Source organism: Symphalangus syndactylus, chromosome 7 (assembly GCF_028878055.3).
Source record: "Symphalangus syndactylus isolate Jambi chromosome 7, NHGRI_mSymSyn1-v2.1_pri, whole genome shotgun sequence".
In the NCBI taxonomy this organism is placed as follows: domain Eukaryota; kingdom Metazoa; phylum Chordata; class Mammalia; order Primates; family Hylobatidae; genus Symphalangus; species Symphalangus syndactylus.
In genome coordinates this window covers 31,968,580-31,987,900 of record NC_072429.2, presented here as the reverse complement: position 1 = coordinate 31,987,900, position 19,321 = coordinate 31,968,580, and the positions used below count along the sequence as shown (strand labels likewise).

Genomic DNA, 19,321 nt, shown 5'->3' with positions numbered 1-19,321 from the left:
ACGGGGATTCACCATGTTGTCCAGGCTGGTCTCGAACTCTTGACCTCAAGTGATCTGCCTGCCTCGGCCTCCCAAAGTGCTGGGATTACAGGCATGAGCCACTGTGCCCGGCTCATAGGTGTTTTGTACAAACATAAGCAATGGGAATTACTGTGAATGACCATATTATCTCTTACTCTGAATATGCCAACAAGTCATAGTACTTCAGTGGGATAGCATGGCCAGGGCTTGCTGCCAAATTGGCACAGCTTGTGCAACTGGGTTATTAACTTGGATTTGACTAGAAAAGGATTTGGGACACTTCCTTCTTATATACTAGGAGATGAAATAACGGACTGACCTGTAGACTTTCATGCAGCTGCAGGGCTTCCTGGGCTCCCACCCAGTTGTTGGCCAGAAGTAGCTCTTGGGCACATCTGAGAGCCAGGGAAGCAGACAACTCATCCTCTCCTACGATGGCAGCCAACTCTGCAGCCGTTCTAAGTGATGCTGCATCCCCCTTTTTGGCCAAAACTTTGGCTGCATCATAAGCACAAGTGGCCCCTAAATAGCTATAATATGAATAAAAATGTGAATAAAATATCATTAAACAGATCTTTTATTCCCACTCCTAGAGGATGGAATCGTTTCTTTCTATCCACTTTGCTGCATGTGCCTTCCTGTGGTCCCAGATATGTCACTGCCCCGGTTGTTCCTGTGAAGGCTGAGGCCAGCACAACTCAGCAGAGTGTATGAGAAACAATAGCATATAGGTTAAGGACATAAGGAAAATGAGAGGGAATGACTCCTCTGTTGGGTTCAATCCAGCATGGGTTGAGGTTCCTTTATTTGATGTTATAAGAGACCGTTAGAAAAATGCATAATTTCTGAATCTGCTACTGAGGTTTTTCTTGAATAGTTATAGTGACTTATATAAATAAATCAGGAGGTAGTTCCTGATGAGTGTTATGAAACTAAGTTGAATATACATATCTTTTAAATAATTTCTCGCTGCTTTACCTCCACCTCTAAACTTATTACTTGTATTCTTGTCCTCCCCCTTCCTGGCAAAAGCTATTCTATGTTGGATGCATCCCTCCACTCCTCAGGCTTACCATTTGGCTGCTATGGCATAGTGGCCATCTCTTTCTAGGACGGTTCCCCAGCTGAAGTACAAGTCCTTTAGGACTGGGTCTTCTGGGCGCAGCCGGGCCTTGGCAATTGCAATAGCTTCCCTAAAGGCAAGAACAGACCCTTTAGCCAATCTGAAAAGGCTCCTCTGTGTATGGTCCTAGGAGGGGCTGTAAGACAGGACAAATTGTCCCTTTTGCATTATCTTATTGTTCCAACTTCCTTTAAAAAACTGCACTTGCATTATATAGACAAATTAGAAACATATGCTGCATTCGTTTCTTCACTTAGATCGGCAGTTCTTAAATTGTCGTCTATGGATTCCTGGGGGGTCCTCAAGAACCTTTCAGAGGGTTCATGAGGTTAAAACTATTTTTGTAACAATGCTAAGAGTCAGTTACATGCTTTTTTATTAAAAAAAAAAAAAAAAGTGTTGACATTTGCACTGATTGTGCAAAAGCAATGGTTGGTAAACCTAGCATCTAAGAAAGAAGGCAGTGGCTCTTACAGTGGAAAAAAAGGAAGAATGCCCTTAATGAAGCAGTAAAAATTACGAATTTTACTAAATCCGTCAAGTCCAAAACACTTTAATATTCTGTGTGACAAATGGGAAGAACATTTTGTGTTCTCTGCTGCATTCCAAAGTAGGATGGTTGTCCCTAGGAAACACCTGTATGAACAAATTACAAGCTAAACTGGCTGCTTTTTTCATAGAACCTCCTTTCTTCTAAAAAAAAAAATGAATAACATAAATAACAGTTATTCAGTGTTGGGTATTTGGCAGATGTTTTTCTCAAAAATGAACAAAGTAGGCCTACCACTTCATTAAAAACAACCAACAGTATTTGTTACTAATGATAAAATGCAAGTTTTCTAGCAAAAATTAGAATTTTAGAAAACTTGTACCTACCACTTGTGTGCTTGACAGTTTCCCATAAGTAAGAATTTTCTGATGAGACTGATGGTGATAGTAAGGAATGTAGTATTTTATAAGATATGTTAACATTTGGAAGATCTGAACAACTCAGTAAACAAATATTTTTCAAACGACATACAACTGCTGAGTTGTAGCCAACATAAAGTTGTAGCTGGGAAAAAAGTGTTTTAGATTAAAGTGATCTAGAGAGAGCAATATTTTGAAAGTATTTTGGGACTTCTACTTCCAGCCATGATGGAATAACTGGGACCAGACCTACCTTCCTGCCATAAAACTAAAAAACTGGACAAAATGTCTGAAACAACTGTTTTCAGATACCGGGTAACAGGCAGCACAGGACGGTCAGCCCTAAGAGAACAGAAACAAATGATGGGAGCCCTGTCTTGGCACTGGCTTTCTGCCCAAAGCCATTTTCCTAAGGAAAACCCGAGCAAAACCTCAGCAGTCTCTGAGTTGAGAAGACAAACAATGGAAATCTGAGGGGCAGAATACTACGAAGGAGGAAGCTGTCCAGAGAAAGACATCCACAACTCTGCCTGGAGATCCCATTGAGTCTTTGGCTAAATTAAAAGCCACATATGTAAAGGAAACTCCTTAAGTCTAAACAAAGAATGACTAGGTAACTGTAAGCTGAACAATTCCCAGAGCTTACTCAGGACTTGGAGACGTCTGAGTTTTGATTTGTTGAATGCATAAGGCGTTCAAGAAAGATATCAGAATGCAGGAAGTCCAAACTAATTCTAGAATATGATAAACTTGCTCTAACAAAGTTTAAAAACAAGCCATGAAAAGATCAAGCTGATACACAACTTCACTACTTACCAAAACAAAGTTCAACACTCTCTAAAGGAAGACAACAAAACCAAAGCCGGGTAGAACAACAAGAAAATCTTGGCCAAGCATGGTGGCTCATGCCTGTAATCCCAGCACTTTGGGAGGCTGAGGCAGGAGGATCGCTTGAGCCCAAGAGTTGGAAATCAGCTTGGACAACACAGCAAAACTCTGTCTCTACAAAAAACTAAAAAATTAGTTGGATGTGGTGGCATGCACCTCCTGAGTGGTCCCAGTTACTCAGGAGGCTGAAGCAGGAGGACTGTTTCTTCCATTTATGTTACTTTAACAATAGAGAAGTTTAGGTTATTTTCACATTATGTCCAAGTATTATCCCAACTCTAGGACCACACAGACCTGTAAAAATGGTTTGACTTGAGCAGCTCCACAGCTTCATACACTTTGTGGATGGAAAGTAGGTGAGAAGCAGCCTTGACATACTGATCCTGAAAGCACAGCTGTTTGGCAAAAGCTTCCACAGCCCATAGCCACACATGGTAGCCAGCTGAAAAAATAAAAGATGGTGGTTAAAAAAACAGTTGAAGAAAAAGTAAAAACAATACCCAGTACATTTGGGTTGAAAAAGGCTTGTTTTCAGTCAATGCATTCAGCAGAACATTTAGATACCAATTCAGCTACCATTACGGATCATCTGCTTCATCTACACATTCTGAAACATCAATTGTTTGATTATGTAACACAAACAAAACAGTACAAAGCTGAAAAGATACAGAAAGGAATGTGTGAGCACAGTTAAATTCCTATAATCAGAATTGATGAGCCAAAGGTAACATGCCTACGTGCTTTTTTTTTTTTCCCTTTCCTTTTATTGTTTTTTAAGACAGGGTCTCGCTCTGTGGCTCAGGCTGGAGCGCAGTAGCACAATAATGGCTCACTGCAGCCTTAACCTCCCCGGGCTCAGGTGATCCTCCCACCACAGCCTCCCGAGTAGCGGGGACTACAGGTACATGCCACCATGCCCAGATAATTTTTTAATTTTTTTGTAGAGATGGGGTTTTGCCATGTTGCCTAGGCTGGTGGCAAACTCCTGGGCTCAACTGACCTGCCCACCTCGGCCTCCCGAAATGCTGGTATTACAGGCATGAATCAGGAATCACCACACCCAGCATTTTTTTTTTTTTTTAAAGAGACAAGGTCTCATGATGTTGCCCAGACTAGAGTACAGTGGCTATTCACAGGCACAATTAACAGTGCCCTATAGGTCTGAACGCCTAGCCTTAAGCAATCCTCCTGCCTCAGCCTCCTGAGCAGCTGGGGACTACACACTTGTGCCATTATATCTTTAAAATTTACTAGACATGGCCAAATTGTCCTTCAAGAAGTTCTCACCAATTATGCTTTTGCCATTAAAGTGTCAGTGACCTGCTTTTTTTCAAAGGGGTTGGGTTAGATTTATTAGTTTGTCTATTGCTGCAAACAGGATTAGCTTTGTTCTATTTGCAAGTGATTTCAAGCTTAAGACTGTGCTAAGAGCCATCTTTAGTGGGCATATCCTAGAGATGATAGAGCTTTTGTTGAAAAGAACAAACAAACAAAAACCATACCTGCTGGTGCCATAGCCAGAAGGTTGTCTGTCAGCTCCCCTCTTTCTGCTGCAGTCTGGAGAACACCTTTGAGATCTCCTTTCCAAAGCATAAGCTGGTGAAATAACTCAGGGTGGCCATTTTCTAAGTGACCTTTTCCTGTTTGAAAGAGAGATAAAGTTTGGAAGGTGTTTCAGAAACATTTGTTACTGACTTGTAGAAAAAGAAAGGCAAGATAGAAGAGAAAGTGAGCTCCTAAAATATGCAGTCATTCTCTGATAGGTGTCACCTACCAGAGTGATTACAATAAGATCTGACGCCCACTTGGTCACTGTACACTCTCCCACCTTCACATGTATTCAGAGTGAATGCTGTATGTTTAGTATCCTATGATGATGCAAGGGTTCTATCAATATGTAAATCAGGGAGCTTAAAACCTAGTTAGCTGACACGTAAAACTAACCATTATAACATCACAGGATGACAGCCATCAAAGAGGTGCACACAAAATGTTGAGAAAGCATAAAGATGGATGAGATTATGTTGACTGGATTTGCCTCACCTTCAATATCAATCATTCTGTACAGGGTAGCCCTGTCTGTGAAAAGCCCCAGATGAAATCTTTCCTCAAGATCAGCAGACACATCTTCATTCAGCTCTGTTAATTTAAAAAGGCAAAAAAATCAGATGAAGTCATTACATTGATTACAGTTTTCTGTCCAATAACTTCTGAGTATGTTTGGAACACCCACTTCAGACACTGAATCAGAGCTCTAACAGAGACTCCTGCAGTTACAAAGGGAGCAAAACACAAAAACACTTAAAATGTTAAAAGTGAACCCCAAATCAGAACATATTAAAGTGCAGTAAAAAACAAGCAAAACAATTATTAATAAGTAAAAGAAAGTCCTTAATATTCACTGGGACTTACCACAAGGGGATTTAATATTCATCCTTTGCTTAAAAAAGAAGTCAACTGAGTAATTTTCCAGTAAGGAAAATAAAGTGAAACTAGGTTAACTATGTAAGTTACAGGAAGTCATCACAAAGCTCCAAAAGGCTATGTATATAATAAAAGCATAAAACATTTCCATCAAGACACAAGAAACTGATAATAGACAAAACAGTACAAAAATTCAAAAGAAAGAAAGAAATGGAAGCCCAGGATAATGACCACCCTTGTTAGGGCAGCGGGAGAGAGTAACTGGGAGGGAGGATGGTCTTCCATTCCTGGGGAGGAGAAACAGAGGATTGGGAGGAAGATTTACTTTGAAAAAAAAAAAAAAAAAAAAAATTTTTTTTTTAAATAGAGAGAGGGTCTTACTATGTTGCCCAGGCTGGCCTTGAAGCGAGCTCAAGTGATCCTTCTGCTTCAGCCCTTAAGCATCTGGGACAACAGGCACGCACCACTGTGCCTGGTGAGATTTACTTTCTTTTTATACTGTTTCAATTTCATTTTATTATGTGCATCCCTTTTCCACATGTAAACTTCAAATTTAAAAAATAAAGTTATTAAAATATCAAAATAGTGGACATTAAATGAAGACTTTGAAAAACAAAAATAAAACAACCCTTCAAAACAAAACTTCCAAAGCAAAAGCTTCCATCAAATTTTTTTTTAAGAAACTGCCATACTACGGGCATATTTCCAATAAGAAAAAAAGATTTTTTTCTCCATAAGGATACTGTTCAATGGGGAAAAGAGTTGAAGGAGTTTATTCATGCTGATATATTTAGATCAACATACCAATTCTGGCACACAGATGGCTGGGAGGAATTAGATTTAGAATAAAAGCAGAGCGCTACATCTCAAAGCCATGGCAGTGCTGACAGTGGGTCACAATGGGGAGTTTGGCAGCAGGGTGTAGGGGTGTAGGGATGTGGAGGGAAGGGAAGGCTGGAGAACATAAAAATACAGAAAACAATTTTAGACATTTCTTTGGGCATTCATTTAATAAATAAGTAAACATCCCTTATATGCCAGTCCCGGAAGACTATGGATGGGCCAAGGAAGTACATTTTTGTACCTTTGGAGTGCTTTGCAGTTGCTAGTACCAAACAGTCCTGATGAAGCTCCTCTTTGGATCTGTGGTCCAGGCTTGTACTCAGGGGAAGCAAGGAACGAGCTTTTCTCTTCTTGATTAAGGTTTCTGAAATTTAATAAAGTACATACTATCTGAAGGAGAGCTGATCAGAAACATAAAATGGAATGCCTATTGTGTGAATGTAACCTACTGGCAGGACACCACAAGCAGAGAAAGTTCCTCCTCCTCCTCCTAATAAAGAGGCTTTCAAAATAAATTTGCTGGGGGCATTGTTCACAATACACACTAAAATGCTCTTGCTAACATTTATGATGTAATATCAACAATTGCAAAACATTTCATCAAGTGCTAAAAAAAATTCAAAAGCATGACCCAAAATGGAAGTGGAAGGCCGGGCACAGTGGCTTATGCCTGTAATCCCATCACTTTGGGAGGCTGAGGCGGGCGGATCAGTTGAGGCCAGGAGTTCGAGACCAGCCCGGCCAACATGGTGAATCCCCATCTCTACTAAAAATAACAAAAATTAGCTGGGCATGGTGGCGGGCACCTGTAATCTCAGCTACTCGGGAGGCTGAGGCAGGAGGATTGCTTGAGCCCGGGAAGTGGAGTTTGTAGTGAGCCGAGAGTGTGCCACTGCACTCCAGCCTGGGTGGCTGGAGTGAAAATCTGTCTCAAAACAAAAAAACAAAAAACAAACAAACAAAAAACCCATAATCAGAAAACCTACAAATATTTTGAACCTAAAAAAACAAACAAGAAACCACACTGCTTTTTGAGAGTTGCATGTAATAGATGTAATATTTTAGGCTGCTTTAACAAAATACTGTATTTTAATTACTAGATACCAACCTGGCTTCTCTTTTGGTGGCTCCTTTTTCAGTAAAATGACTTTGTTATTAATGGTGACTTTTGACTTTTCAAAGCCTGAGGAAACTGGAGTGCAGATAACTGGTTCTCTAGAAACTACATCATGGGGGAAAAAGGAAAAAAAATGTTGAGGATAAAAATAATATAGAATTTCAGTTCTTTTTAAAAATTAAGAGCCATTCCAAGCTCAGCAATATAATAAATTCATCCATTACCAAAGCTTTTGAGATAAAATGCATTGGAAAAGAAGTAGGGGTAGTTTCCCCTTTCCCACCTCCCAAACTGGCTGTTTTCAGGAATCTGTAAGTCTATTACTTTGGTTTTTTTTTTTTTTTTTTGAGATGAAGTCTCACTCTGTCACCCCGGCTGGAAATTTAGTGGCGCGATCTTGGCTCACTGCAACCTCTGCCTCCTAGGTCCAAGCAGTTCTCCTGCCTGAGCCTCGCCAGTAGCTGGCACAAGCCACCATGCCCGGCTAATTTTTGTATTTTTAGTAGAGACAGGGTTTCGCCATGTTGGCCAAGGTGGTCTCAAACCCCTGACCTCAGGTGATCCACCTGCCTCAGCCCCCCAAAGTGCTGGGATTACAGGTGTGAGCCACTGCTCCTGGCTTACTTTGAACTTTTTTTTTTTTTTTCTTTTGGTTAGAGATAAGATAAAACTCTGTTGCCCAGGCTGGAGTGCAATGGGTGCGATCACAGTCACTGAGGCCTTAACCTCCTGGGCTCAGGTGATCCTCCCCTCCTCAGCCTCCCAGAGTGGCTAGGACTACAGGCACAAGCCATTATCTTGGTAACTTTTATATTTTTTGCAGAGATGGGGGTTCCCTCTGTTGCTTAGGCTAGTCTCAAGCTCCTGGGCTGAAGCAAGTCTCCTTCCTTGGCCTCCCATAGTGCTGGGATTACAGGCATGAACCACCATGCCCATCTTACTTTGAACTTTGACTAAGGAAAAGGCTTCCAGCCCTCCACAACTTTATACCATAAGCCAAGGAGTTCCTATACTTTGCTCAAGTGACAAACCACTTTTTACATTTCTAGGTCATAAAGTACTAATTGCATATTTAATTATACTAACAGGAGTAACTTTAATAATAGAGAATATTAGGTGTATGCAATATGGTGTCACAATCCTGAGCACAGGAACTTTTTAGAAACAACTTGTTGATCCATGTTTTGTATAGCCATTTTGTGAAAGAAAGGCTTTTTTAAAAAAAGAAAAATAAAGAGATGGGGGGTCTTGCTGTGTTGCCCAGGCTGGCCTCAAGCGGTTCTCCTGCCTCAGCCTCCTGAGGAGCTGGGACTAGAGGTATGCGCCACTGTACCCGACTAGAAAAGCATTCTGATGAGCCAAAATAATAAATCCATTAGGCTTTTTGCTCTTTATTTACCCCAACTATGTGTCTAATAGCTATCCCTTGGGATGGAGAGCATCAGGAATGCCTTGTATCCTATATTCTAGCCATTTCAATACTGACACATCAGTGTATTCTGTTTTAGAATTAAGTATGAGTTATTGCTTCTACTTACACTGTTTGCTATTTAATCGTTTATCAGGGACCAGATATTTAAGGTAAATGTACAAAATAAAAAGAGTGCTAAAATTTTTACCTAACAGTTTTTTTGTTAGTGATAGAGCACTGTTTTGTGAGACATCTGAGAGCCACCACTATAGCTTAACTCACTAGAAGAACCTAATAACCATTCACACATTTTTTTTTCTGTGAGAAGACAGAAAGCAACGTACAAACTCCACGTAAGAGGGGTGAGAGCTTGCAAGTTCCCACAGTGGTGGTAGCTTCTAAGTCAGACATTTGTAGGGGACAGTGGTTTCTTTCACCAAATGTGGCTACTGATGTCATACTGTTAAAACCTTTCCCATGTAACTTCCTATGTACACTGTACACGACTACCCCAGCTTCGCTTTGTCCCACAGTTTTACCTTGCCCAAGTTGAATAAGAAGTTTTCTCTATAGAACTTTACTATTTCCACCGCAAACATCCACTAGAACCCCTTTAAAACTTCAAACAAAGATGCTTATTTTAGGACTTGAATAAAGCTTGAAAAAAAACAAAAAAAAAACTAATGCTGTTTCCAAGAGTTGGAAAAATGGCAACAGCGAAGTTTCAAACTGAGTAAGGACCCAGCTTAGTTTCCTAGACACGACCACGAAATCCTAGTGATACACAGGATTCTGCCACATACCCGCTGGAGCAAGGCCACAGGGTAATTCCGGCTCCCGTGCTTCCTCCTCCCCTTCTTGGTCTGACACACCATTCTCAAAAGGTCCCGAGTTCTCCTTCACGCTCTCTTCTTCATTTCCATCAATCGATTCCAGCTTTACAGGAGTTCTCACGGTGGGCTTTTTCTTCTTTTTAGGCTTTGGCTTAGGTTGAGAGAGCCGTTTTTTCTCTAATTCAATACTTTTTTTGCCTACGAGAATCACAATAAAGAAGGACAGACTAAAGTATACATTCTTGGTTAAAAGCACTCTAGGTGGTAAACTCCAGTATCTCATTACTCTTTAATATCATTTTTACCCATTCCCTTCCTTCTCAGTGAACTTTTAAAATTATATTATCACAATATTAACCAAACCCTTTTGAGATTTCATTAAATCATAAACATGATAAACAATAACACCCAAATATTTTAGTGTGTGTCTTATGAACAGGACATGCTCCAACATCACCATAGTACAACCACGGAAATCAGGAAATTAACATGATTCATTACTGCCATCTACTCCATACACTCTATTTAAGTTCTGCCAATTTTACCCAGATGTCTGTTTTTGTTTTTTTTTTTGGAGACGGTTTCGCTCTCCTTGCCCCGGCTGGAGTGCAATGGCGAGATCTCGGCTCACCACAACTTCTGCCTCCCAGGTTCAAGCGATTCTCCTGCCTCAGCCTCCTGAGTAGCTGGGATTACACGCATGCACCACCACGCCCAGCTAATTTTTGTATTTTTAGTAGAGACGGGGTTTCACCATGTTGGTCAGTCAGGCTGGTCTCAAACTCCTGACCTCAGGTGATCTACCCGCCTCAGCCTCCCAAAGTGCTGGGATTACAGGCATGAGCCACCATGCCCGGCCTACCCAGATGTCTTTTATAGCAAAAGGAATCAATCCAGGATCACATGGTACATTTGGTTGTCATGCCTTTCTGGTTCCCTTCAGCCTGAAACAGTTAGTTGCGTGGTTTTCCTTTGACTTTCATAATTTGAAACTTCTGAAGATGACAGGACAGTTATTTTGTCCAATTTCCTTCAATTTAGGTCTGCCAGATGTTTTTCATGACTAGATTTAGGGTATGCATCTTTAGCTGGAATGCACATTAGCGCTGCTATGTTCATCCAGGGCAATCTATGAGGTAGCAGCTAATTTTTATTCATCCCATTTGGTTTACTTTGATCATCTGATTAAGGGGGTGGCTTCCAAGTTACGCCCTAAAAGGGTATTTCCCCTGTTTAACTACTAAGTATTTGCTCTAAGAGTTTTAGTATTCACTGATGTTTCTTGATTAAAAATTGTTACTATGATGACTGCCAAATGGTGAGTTTGTTTTTTTTTTCTGAGACAGGCTCTTGCTCTGTTGTCTGGGCTAGAGTGCAGTGGCAGAATTTCAGTTCACGGCAGCCTTACTTGACCTTCCAGGCTCAAGCAATCCTCCTGCCTCAGCCTCTTGAATAGCTGGAACTACAGGTGTGCGACACCATGCCTGTGTAATTTTTGTAATTTTTTTTTTCTTTTTTGTAGAGACGGAGTTTTGTCATGTTGGCCAGGCTGGTATCAAACGGCAGCCTTACTTGACCTTCCAGGCTCAAGCAATCCTCCTGCCTCAGCCTCTTGAATAGCTGGAACTACAGGTGTGCGACACCATGCCTGTGTAATTTTTGTAATTTTTTTTTTCTTTTTTGTAGAGATGGAGTTTTGTCATGTTGGCCAGGCTGGTATCAAACTCCTGGGCTCAAGTGATCAGCTTGTCTCCCAAAGTGCTGGGATTACAGGCATGAGCTACTGTGCCTGGCCCACAGGGTGAACTTCTAGTTCCAGGATTTCACTCTACATTCTACCACAAGGAAGAGCTTGGCATCTAGTTGGCATCCTACCACAAGGAAGAGCTTGTGCTTCTCCCCATTTATTTATTATATCAGTCTGGACTCATGAATTCTTCCATTACTGTTACATTTACATTTTTAAGGTTTCTACATTTACATTTTAAGGTTTTTATCCTTTGCTTACTTTAAAATCATCTTTACTGAGGAGTAATATAATAAAATACACCCATTTTTTAATACTTTGATGAGTTATCAAAGTACCTACCACCACCACAATTACTTTTGTACTAATCTAATATTTCCATCAAGCCTCTTTGTGGTAAGATATACCCCCTGCTTGAGCCCTAGGCAATCACTAATTTGCTCTCACTATGGTTTAGTTTTGCCTGTTGAAGAATTTCACATACACTGGGCGCAGTGGCTCATGCCTATAATCCCAGCACTTTGGGAGGCTGAGGCGGGCAGATCACCTGAGGTCGAGAGTTCAGTACCAGCCTGGTCAACATGATGAATCCCTGTCTCTACTAAAAACACAAAAAATTAGCTGGGTGTGAGGCACGCACCTGTAGTCACAGCTACTCAGGAGGCTGAGGCAGGAGAATTGCTGGAACCTGGGGGGTAGAGGTCATAGTGAGCCAAGAGTGCACCACTACACTCTGGCCTGGGTGACAGAGTGAGACTCCGTTTCAAAAAAAAAAAAAAGAATTTCACATAAACAGAATTAGACAGTATGTCGTCTTTTGTGCCTGGCTGCTTCTGCTTGGCATGTTTTTCCAGATTCATCCATTTTGTTCTTTATCAGTTGTTACCTTCTTTTTATTGCAGAGTAGAAGTCTACCATAGGGATATACCACAATTAATTCATTTATCTGATGATGGACATTTGGATTGTTACCAGTTTTTGGTGATCACAGATAAAGCTACTATGAGCATTCTTTTACAAGTCTTTATGTGGACACATCATTTCATTTCTCTGGGTGTAAATTTCTAGTTGCTTAATATATTCTTTCATTTAAAATTAAAAAAAAAAATTTATTTCACAGAGACAATGTCGCCCTATGTTGCCCAGGCTAGTCCTGAACTCCTGGGCTCAAGCCATCCTCCTGCCTCAGCATCCCAAAGTGTTGGGATTATAGGAGTGAGCCAGCATGCTTGGCCAATTTTTCCTATTTGCTTTTATTTTGTAATTTTTGATAGAGACGGGATCATGCTCTGTTGCCAGGCTGGTCTCAAACTCCTGGCCTCAAGTGATCCTCTAGCCTTGGCTTCCCAAAGTGCTGGGAATATAGACATGAGCCACTGTGCCCAGCAGTTGCTTAATATATTTTGTCTGACTTTCTAGTTGCTTATGGCAAGTCTGATACCAATTAATCTTTCTTAGCCAGAAATGGAATTTTCCTCTTCTTTTTTTTTTCTTTGAGACAGAGTTTTGCTGTGTCACCGAGGCTGGAATGCAGTGGTGCAATCTCGGCTCACTGAAAGCTCTGCCTCCTGGGTTCACGCCATTCTCCTGCCTCAGCCTCCCGAGTAGCTGGGACTACAGGCACCCGCCAACACACCCAGGTAATTTTTTGTATTTTTAGTAGAGACAGGGTTTCACCTGTTAGACAGGATGATCTCGATCTCCTGACCTTGTGATCCGCCCGTCTCAGCCTCCCAAAGTGCTGGGATTACAGGCATGAGCCACTGCGCCCGGCCTCCTCTTACTTATGTTCAACAATTGTCCCAGATTTGGTCAGTGGGAGCCTCTTCAAGCTGTTTCTTCTGTCCTTTTGATATGTCTCCTAAATTCTTTTGAGTACTGCCTTCCTTTCTGGCATAAGAATGTTCCAGGTTCAGTTTGTATTCTTCCTGTCCCAGACTGGAACCAGCCATTTCTCCAAGAAGCCATGGACATTTTTAGTGGAGAATGTCATTTAGAAACCAAGATCTGGGCTGGGCATGGTGGCTCATGCCTGTAATCCTAGCACTTTGGGAGGCTGGTGGGCAGATCACTTGAGGCCAGGAGTTTGAGACCAGCCTGGCCAACATGGCTAGACCCCGTCTCTACTAAAAATACAAAAAAATTAGCCAGGTGTGGTAGTGCGCACCTGTAGTCCCAGTTCCTAGGGAGGCCGAGGTGCGAGAATCGCTTTAACCCAGGAGGTGGAGGCTGCAGTGAGCCAAGATCACGCCACTACATTCCAGTCTGGGTAACAGAGCGAGACTCTGTCTCAAAAAAGAAACTAAGATCTGAGTGCTAGGTATGCTCTTTCCTATTGTGGGTGTTGCTGTTCTCCAGCCCTTGTGGCTGCCTTCTTGCTTAGGCTCAGACCCTTGCCCTACTGACACTAATGTCCTACAAGAATGTCTTTCTTGCTCAATCCTGATCAACTCAATTATTAAGAAAGGGAGAAAAAGAACTAGATAAGCTCTAGGTTCTGACTGACCTTGAGGAGGCCGGGAATGATCTTGCATGGAAGTGAGCCACTTGTGCACACAAAAGTCATCTGCCCCTGAATAGATGCAGTCTGGATCCAAAGGAGACCACGCCACACAAAGCAGTCGACCTCGATGTCCTCGGAAATTGCACAGGGGCTCTTCCCGGAGAGCATCCCACACCTAAACCCAAAAGCACATGGCCGAATAGACATTTTCTGGTTATTCTATTGTTTGGGCGGTATGTTTTCTAATTTAAAAAAAAAAACAAAAAACAAAAACAATCTGCAGCCTCTTATTTCCTCAGGTGATTCAGAGTTTTCTCTTAGAAGTTTAATTTCAGAAGAGTACTATTTCCTGTAAGAGACTTCTGTGCTCGGAGATGCATAGACATTCCTACGGGGATGATTTTGAATGAGTTTCTACTGGTGTCCTATGGATTTCACTGTCTCGAACCAATACTGTATGTTAACTTTTGGGCTTGAGATTCTGGTATCATGAAGAAAATAGCCCACATCTAGTACAGAAATTAGAGTTCTAATTTCTCATAGGTGATTCTTTTGTCTCCAATTCCTTGAGTAATTGGCCAATTTCCTTTCTATTTCTTGAATTATTCTGAACTCAGTTTCACAGAAGGCAGCCCTTCGCGGCTCCCAGCTTTGTGCAGACAGCTCAATTACAACTCAACACTGAGCAAGATACATCACAGATGTTAGGTCCCCAGCTCTAGTTCTGATATCCACAAGTCCTCCCTCATAGATCTGGCTTGGCATTTCATCTTTATTTATTTAAAACTTGGAGATTTCTGACTTACCAATTTATTATTAAAAATTGTTTTGTGATTTTTAGCCAACATTTCAGTGTCTGAACAGAAGAGAGTACTTTGCATATCATATTAGTCCACCATACTGATAGTGAGTCAGAATGAAATCTGTAAAAATGTTAAGAGTTAGCTAGCTCCTATCAATACTTTCCCCTTCATCTAAGTAAAAAAAAAAAAAAAACCCAGTCTTAGCCTGGGCCCAGCTATATGGAATGAAACTAAAATGCCTCTTAGAGCCGCAGAAAATCTCCTTCTGTAGATGATGATAATGGGGGACGCGAAACCTGCTCACAACCGGGGGTAAAGAAGAAAGAATTTGTTAGAGTACACAGTGAAGGACCCACAGGGACAAGGACACAATAGTACCTGGGCTGTACCATCATAGGAAGCAGATACCAGCCTTCCATCATGATGTGGGCTCCACGCCACACTGGTAATCTTGGCTGTATGCCCTGAGAGGGTCCGGTAGGGCTCTGTAATGGTCACTGGAGACTCAGGGCTGCTCTCTAAAAGGCAAGGGAAAGACATCACTGCTGCTACTAGTAATAACAAAAAACAAAACAAAGTACATCCAGGAAGGCATTCACATGACAAGAATCAAGATTTTGCCATACACTTTCTAGGTGATTTTTTTTTTTTTTTTTGAGATGGAGTTTCGCTCTTGTTGCTCAGGCTGGAGTGCAATGGCGCAATCTCGGCTCACTGCAACCTCCGCCTCCCGGGTTCAAGCGATTCTCCTGCCTCAGCCTCCCAAGTCTAGGTGATTTTTAGTAGGCAACATTGTTAGTTATTAAGAGGCGGGCGGATCACGAGGTCAGGAGATTGAGACCACGGTGAAACCCCGTCTCTATTAAAAATACAAAAAAATTAGCCGGGCATGGTGGCGGGCGCCTATAGTCCCAGCTACTTGGAGAGGCTGAGGCAGGAGAATGGCGTGAACCCGGGAGGCGGTGCTTGCAGTGAGCCAAGATCGCGCCACTGCACTCCAGCCTGGGCGACAGAGTGAGACTCCGTCTCAAAAAAAAAAAAAAAAAAAAAAAAAAAAAAAAAAAAAAAAAAAGAGTGCAGGCACATCCACAGTGCTTAGCATATAGATCACCACAAAAAGTGTTAGGTCTCATTATCACTTACAGGATATTCTAGCTAAAATGTATAATTTGAATACAGTCATGAGAAAATACCAGACAAATGCAAAATGAGAAAAAATCTACAAAACGAGTGCCCTATCTTCCTCAAAAATGTCACATAAGATTTTAAAAAGTCTGGCTTGGCCAGGCGTGTCGGCTCACGCCTATAATCCCAGCACTTTGGGAGGCCAAGGTGGGCAAATTGCTTGAGTTCAGGAGTTCAAGACCAGCCTGTGGAAACCCTCACTCTACAAAAAAAATACAAAAATTAACCGGGTGTGTTGGTGCACACCTATAGTCCCAGCTACAGAGGAGGCTGAGATGGGTGGATTGCTTGAGCCTGGGAGGCAGAGGTTGTAGTGAGCTGAGATCGTGCCACTGTACTCCAGCCTGGGTGACAGAGTGAGACCCCGTCTCGAAAAAAAAAAAAAAAAGGAAAACATAAAAAACAAAAACCAACCTAGCTGGGCATGGTGGTATGCGCCTGTAGTCCCAGCTACTCAGGAGGCTGAGGTGGGAGGATGGCTTGAGCCCAGGAATTGGAGGCTGTCATGAGCTATAACTGCACCACTACACTCCACCCTGAACAATACAGTGAGACCCAGTTTCTAAAAAATAAATAAATACACACATAATTTTTTTTTTTTTTTTTTTGAGATGGAGTTTCACTTGTCTCCCAGGCTGGAGTACAATGGCACAATCTCGGCTCAATGCAACCTCCGCCTCCCAGGTTCAAACTATTCTCCTGCCTCAGCCTCCTGAGTAGCTGGGATTATAGGCATGCGCCATCACGCCCAGCTAATTTTTGCATTTTTAGTAGAGACAGGGTTTCACCATGTTGGCCAGGCTGGTTTCGAACTCCTGACCTCAGGTGATCCGCCCACCTCGGCCTCCCAAAGTGCTGGGATTATAGGTGTGAGCCACCACGCCCGGCCTAAATAAATAATTTTTAAAAGACTGAGAAATTATTATAGATGAAAGGAGACTAAAGAGACATGACAACAAAATGCAAATAGGTGATCCTGTGTTGGAATCTACACTGGAGAAAAAAAAATCATTATTAAGGACATTATTGGATCAACTGACACAACTAGAATACGGGTGGCCGATTAAATTATTTTACTTTTTTTTTTTCTAAAGAGACTAGGTCTTACCCTGTGGCCAAGGGTGGAGTACAGTGACACAGTCATACAGCTAACCGTAGCCTCCAACTCCTGGGCTCAAGGGATCCTCCCACCTCAGCCTGTGAGTAACTGGGCCTATAGGTACCCATCATGTCCGGCTAATCAAGTGATCTTCCTGCCATGGTCTCCTCAAGTGTTGGGATCATAGGCATGAGCCACCACGCCTAGCCTAAACTATTTGTTTAAATTGACAAATAATAGTTGTGTATATTTTAAGGGAAAGATTAAACTATTATATATTAAGTTAAACTAACAAATTGATAATTGGTAGGAAAAACTACATACATACAAGCACACAGAATAAAGCCAATATGACACTAAAAATTGTTGAATTAATAGGAAAAAGTATATGCGATTTCTTTGTACAATTCTTATAACTTTCCTCTATGTCTCAAATATTTCAAAATAAGAAGGTAAAAATTAATTCTGGCAGTTTTCTTCCTTTCTCTATTATTTAGTAGATATAAGTGGATGATTAATTTAGAATCCCAATAATAATCGTAAGGACCAGAATCAGCTTTCTAACTTATGTTCATTAGTTATACACTGTCTACTATTTATTACTAGGAAAATACATCTACATTTTAATACTTTTTCCATATTGCTTTTAACTCAGGAGTCACTACTAGAACCAAAAATATTTTTTCTTGTTACACATAGGATTCTTAGAAAACTACTGAAGTAAATTCTAGAGAAATGAAAAATGTAACTATTTTCACTATGGCTGAGAGCACATGTTTTACAGCACTCTGAAAACAGTTTAGTGTCAGATTGTAATTTCTTCATACTAGGAAAAAAAGTAATCCCACTTCACTCATGTTTAAAAATGGCTCTTCTGACCACCTACTGTGGTTTTCCAGGTGCCGAAGGGGCCTCAATGAAATTTAAGATTCCTTATGGAATAAATCAGGCCCATATGAAAGTTAACTCATTAAGCATGGAATAGTACTTGCTAGAACACATACAGACACTGCAATTAGACACTCTAAGGTTGAATCTAGGCCCTATCATGTATTAGCGATGCTACTTGCTTGAATAAGTTAGCTAACCTTTCTGGGCCTCAGTTTAATCATTGGGAAAATGAGGATAACGTTACCTATCACCCTCACAGGATTGTGAGAATCAAATGCAATCAAACACGGGAATGAGGTATGTGTCTTCTGTTTGTGTGTAACACTCAAAAACTGCTGGCGGAAGAATTAAATGGCATAATATTTTTGAAGAGCCACTTAGCAATAACTATAAAAAACTACATCTTTTTACCTAGCAATTCTACTTCTAGAATTTTCTGTACAAAAATTATTCATTCATGTTCATGAAGATCTATGTACAAGGCAGTTTATTGTAATAGTACTTAAATTGTAAAAAAAAAAAAATAATTTGAATGTCATTTAATTGTGGAATGGATAAATTATGGTAAGCCCATATAATGGAATGAACAGATAACTGTTTTTTTTTTTTTTAATTTTTTGTATAGGTGGGGTCTCCTTACATTGCCCAGGCTGGTTTCAAACTCCTGGTCTCAAGCTATCCTTCCACTATGGCCTCCCAAAGTGCTAGGATACAGGCATGAGCCACTGTGCCTGGTTGACAGATATTTGTTAATAACAGCAAGATAGATCCTTATGTACTGACATAAAAAGATGTCCATGATAAATATTGTAAATTTAGAGAAAAAAACTGCAAGCAGTATATATTATATATAGCAATTTATTTTTGGCTAGGAACAGAAGATTATTCTTTCACACAAGTACACAGAAGTGCAAATCTATTAATATATACTAACATATATACATATGTAGGCTATGACTTTATAAAATCTAGAGAAAATATGCAGCAAACTAATAGCACTGGTTATTGAATGATGAAATTTTAGGGGAAAACTTCATTTTTTTTTTCTTTCTTTTTTGAGATAGGGTGTGCTCTGTCACCCAGACTAGGGTGAAGTGGTGCAAATATAGCTCACTGCAGCCTCAAACTCCTAGTATCAGATGATCCTCCCAGCTCAGCCTCCCAAGTAGCTGGGACTACAGGCGTGCACCTCTAACCCAGCAAATTTGTTTTTTATCTTCAATTTTTTGTAGAGACGGAGCCTCACTGTTTAACAGGCTGGTCTCAAAATCCTGGCCACAAGTAATCTTCTCGTTGTGGCCTCCTAAAGTGCCACGATTACTGGTGTGAGCAACTGTGCCTGGCCAACTTCATTTTCTGTTACCATTTCTGTCATGTTTGAAAGAATTTTAAAATAAGATGAATCTATTACTTTTGAAACAGAAAAAGTAGTAAGAATAATACTTATTTTATTATAATGTCAAAAATAAAGTAAAAAGTAACAAAGATTAGAATGGAAAGTAGCTGAACAAACGATATCATCCC

The 19,321-nt window shown here is 40.9% G+C and overlaps 1 protein-coding gene across 2 annotated transcripts in view; it reads right to left on the bottom strand.

Annotated features, from left to right (window-relative positions):
• The window catches only part of GEMIN5 (gem nuclear organelle associated protein 5), a 51,493-nt gene that overhangs the window by 10,690 nt on the left and 21,482 nt on the right, over positions 1-19,321 (bottom strand). For both annotated transcript variants that reach the window (XM_055285503.2, XM_055285505.2), the window contains exons 14-23: positions 15,001-15,140; positions 13,823-13,994; positions 9,540-9,767; positions 7,317-7,430; positions 6,450-6,572; positions 4,985-5,080; positions 4,444-4,581; positions 3,236-3,383; positions 1,095-1,214; positions 341-551 (exon numbers count right to left, since the gene is read on the bottom strand). In XM_055285503.2, coding sequence (XP_055141478.1) covers positions 341-551; positions 1,095-1,214; positions 3,236-3,383; positions 4,444-4,581; positions 4,985-5,080; positions 6,450-6,572; positions 7,317-7,430; positions 9,540-9,767; positions 13,823-13,994; positions 15,001-15,140 — 1,490 coding nt within the window. The remainder of the gene's footprint in view (positions 1-340; positions 552-1,094; positions 1,215-3,235; positions 3,384-4,443; positions 4,582-4,984; positions 5,081-6,449; positions 6,573-7,316; positions 7,431-9,539; positions 9,768-13,822; positions 13,995-15,000; positions 15,141-19,321) is intronic.